The sequence below is a fragment of the Hylobates moloch genome, unplaced genomic scaffold (assembly GCF_009828535.3).
Source record: "Hylobates moloch isolate HMO894 unplaced genomic scaffold, HMol_V3 SCAFFOLD_2, whole genome shotgun sequence".
NCBI classification, from domain to species: domain Eukaryota; kingdom Metazoa; phylum Chordata; class Mammalia; order Primates; family Hylobatidae; genus Hylobates; species Hylobates moloch.
Window position 1 is genome coordinate 67,216,357 of NW_026652277.1, and position 2,879 is coordinate 67,219,235.

General features: G+C 40.9%; 1 protein-coding gene across 5 annotated transcripts in view; it reads left to right on the forward strand.

Moving 5' to 3' along the window:
- Nucleotides 1–2,879, forward strand: part of CEP135 (centrosomal protein 135) — a 129,941-nt gene that overhangs the window by 51,095 nt on the left and 75,967 nt on the right. For all 5 annotated transcript variants that reach the window (XM_058434399.1, XM_032151459.2, XM_032151458.2 and 2 more), the window contains 2 exons: nt 1,278–1,434; nt 2,281–2,471. In XM_058434399.1, coding sequence (XP_058290382.1) covers nt 1,322–1,434; nt 2,281–2,471 — 304 coding nt within the window. In that variant the 5' untranslated portion in view covers nt 1,278–1,321. The remainder of the gene's footprint in view (nt 1–1,277; nt 1,435–2,280; nt 2,472–2,879) is intronic.

Below are 2,879 nucleotides of genomic sequence, written 5' to 3' on the forward strand. Positions count from 1 at the left end.
GTGGTCTCACGAAAATCCGCTGTTCTGCAGCCACCGCTGCTGACAGCGGATTTTCGTGAGACCACAAATTCAGCTGTCTGATAGTTCGTCTGAAAGTTTTGTCTCAGAGGAGTACCCGGTTGAATGAGGTGTCAGTCTGTCCCTACTGGGGGGGTGCCTCCCAGTTAGGCTGCTCAGGGGTGAGGGACCCACTTTAGGAGGCAGTCTGTCCGTTCTCAGATCTCCAGCTGCGTGCTGGGAGAACCACTACTCTCTTCAAAGCTGTCAGTCAGACAGGGACCTTTAAGTCTGTGGAGGTTCTTGCTGAGTTTTTGTTTGTCTGTGCCCTGCCTCCAGAGGTGGAGCCTATAGAGGCAGGCAGGCCTCCTTGAGCTGTGGTGGGCTCCACCCAGTTCGAGCTTCCTGGCTGCTTTGTTTACCTAAGCAAGCCTGGGCAATGGCGGGCGCCCCTCCCCCAGCCTCGCTGCCGCCTTGCAGCTTGATCTCAGACTGCTGTGCTAGCAATCAGCGAGACTCCGTGGGCACAGGACCCTCGGAGCCAGGTGCGGGACACAATCTCCTAGTGTGCCGTTTTCCAGGCCCGTTGGAAAAGCGCAGTATTGGGGTGGGACTGACCCGATATTCCAGGTGCCGTCTGTTTCCCCTTTCTTTGACTAGGAAAGGGAACTCCCTGACCCCTTGCGCTTCCCGAGTGAGGTAATGCCTCGCCCTGCTTCGGCTCGCGCACAGTGCGCTTCACCGACTGTCCTGCACCCACTGTTAGGCACTCCCTAGTGAGATGAAACCGGTACCTCAAGCAGAAATGCAGAAATCATCCGTCTTCTGTGTCGCTGGGGCTGGGAGCTGGAGACCGGAGCTGTTCCTATTCGGCCATCTTGGCTCCACTGCCTTCTCTATTTTAATTGAGTATTTTGATAAGCAGACATTTTAAATTTTGATGAAGTCCAATTTGTCAAATTTATCTTTTATGTTTAGTGCTTTTAAAAGAGGCCTCTCTGAGAAGTCTCTGCCTACTTCAGGCTTAGGAAAAATCTTTGTTTTCTCCTAGAAGCTTTAGTATTTTAACTTTTACATTTAGTTGTATGAGGAAGTATTTATTTTAATTCAGTAACAGGAATATCATAAGCATTGGCTTTAAATCTGAATTTTCCAGAAGGCTACCTACCTGAAGAAAAACAAAAAATAATTGCTTCATATTAAAATAATTTTTTCTTCTTATTGTGAAACCGCAATCATAGGTATAATAAGATAATGATGTTTCATTCTTTTCTCTCAAGACTTTAATTTTTGGAAGTGAATAAAACTTGTTTTGGAAGACAAGATGACTACAGCTGTAGAAAGAAAGTATATTAATATTAGGAAAAGACTGGATCAGCTGGGATACCGCCAGACTCTGACAGTGGAGTGTTTACCTTTGGTAGAAAAACTTTTCAGGTAAAGACAAAAATACAGTTTTCAACTTGAATGATCCCTAATCCACTTACCTCATTTCTGATTGAACTTCATGCTTTGGTAAAGAAAAGGGTAGCTTTTCAGGAAGTCTTTCAATCATGAAGCATATCTGTTTTTTCCCTGTCCTCAATCCAGGCCTTCCACACTGCAGAACTCTAAAGGCCACCGCTTATGCTGTACTGTTCAAAGTCAACATTTCTGAGAGTTTTCTCTGTGAATAGAATTACAGTTTTTTGGGTATCTGATGTAATTGAGAGACACTTTTCCCTTAAGTTCTTTTTTTTCCCCCCTTAAGTTCTATGTCTGCTTCACTGGTCTTCAAATCCAGTCATGGATAGTTTCATGACAGGGATACGTTCTGAGAAACATGTCATTCATTAGGTGACTTTGTCGTTGTACCAACATCATAGGGTGTGCTTACACAAACCTAGATGGTATAGCCTACCACAAACCTAGGCTATATGGTCTATATCCTATGGCTCCTAGGCTACAAACCTGTATAGCATGTTACTATACTGAATACTATAGGTAATTATTAACACAGTGGTGCCTATTTGTATATCTGAACATATCTAAACATAGAAAAGGTATTGTGTTGTGCTACAGTGTTACAATGGCCAGGATCTCATGAGGTAATAGGAATTTTTCAGCTCCCCCCATTATAAATAAATCTTACAGGACTACTCTCCTTCCTATATGTGGTCTGTCGTTGACCAAAATGTCATTATGTGGTGCATGACTGTATTTTAAGCCTCTTTAGAAATATGTTTTTAGTTATTAGAAAGTTAATGAAATATTTCCTGGTATTTAAATTTTCTGTTCTTTTAGCGACTTAGTTCATACAACTGAGAGCCTTCGGCTATCAAAATTATCTGCTGTGAAAGCTGAAAAAGAAAGTGCCAATTTTGATTTTATTTTGGAACCCTATAAACTTGAAAATGCAAGATTGAGTAGAGAAAATAATGAATTATACCTAGAGTTAATGAAACTGAGAGAACATTCAGACCAACACGTTAAAGGTAAGTGAAAATTTGGTAATTTTAAAAATGCAATGTCTTTGTCCTTTTTGTTTTAGAAGGAAAAGCTAACGTCTAATTTTAAAACTATCGATTAGAAAATATAGTAGTCCTATAGCTGGATGGTGTGTGCCTATAGTCCCAGCTACTCAGGAGTTTAAGGTGGGTGGATTGCTTGAGCCCAGGAGTTTGAGACCAGCCTAGGCAACATAGTGAGAACTTGTTTCAAAAAAAAAAAAAGAAAAGAAAATATGGTAGTCCTGCTAATAGCCCCTGAAATACTATAGGGTATGTTGAAGAGTTCCTGAGAAGGAAAATAAATGTGCATTATGTAGCTATGATAATCACTATATGTGGATTGAATTTTTAGAATTAAAAATTTAATTAAAATTTTAGAATTAAAAATTTAAT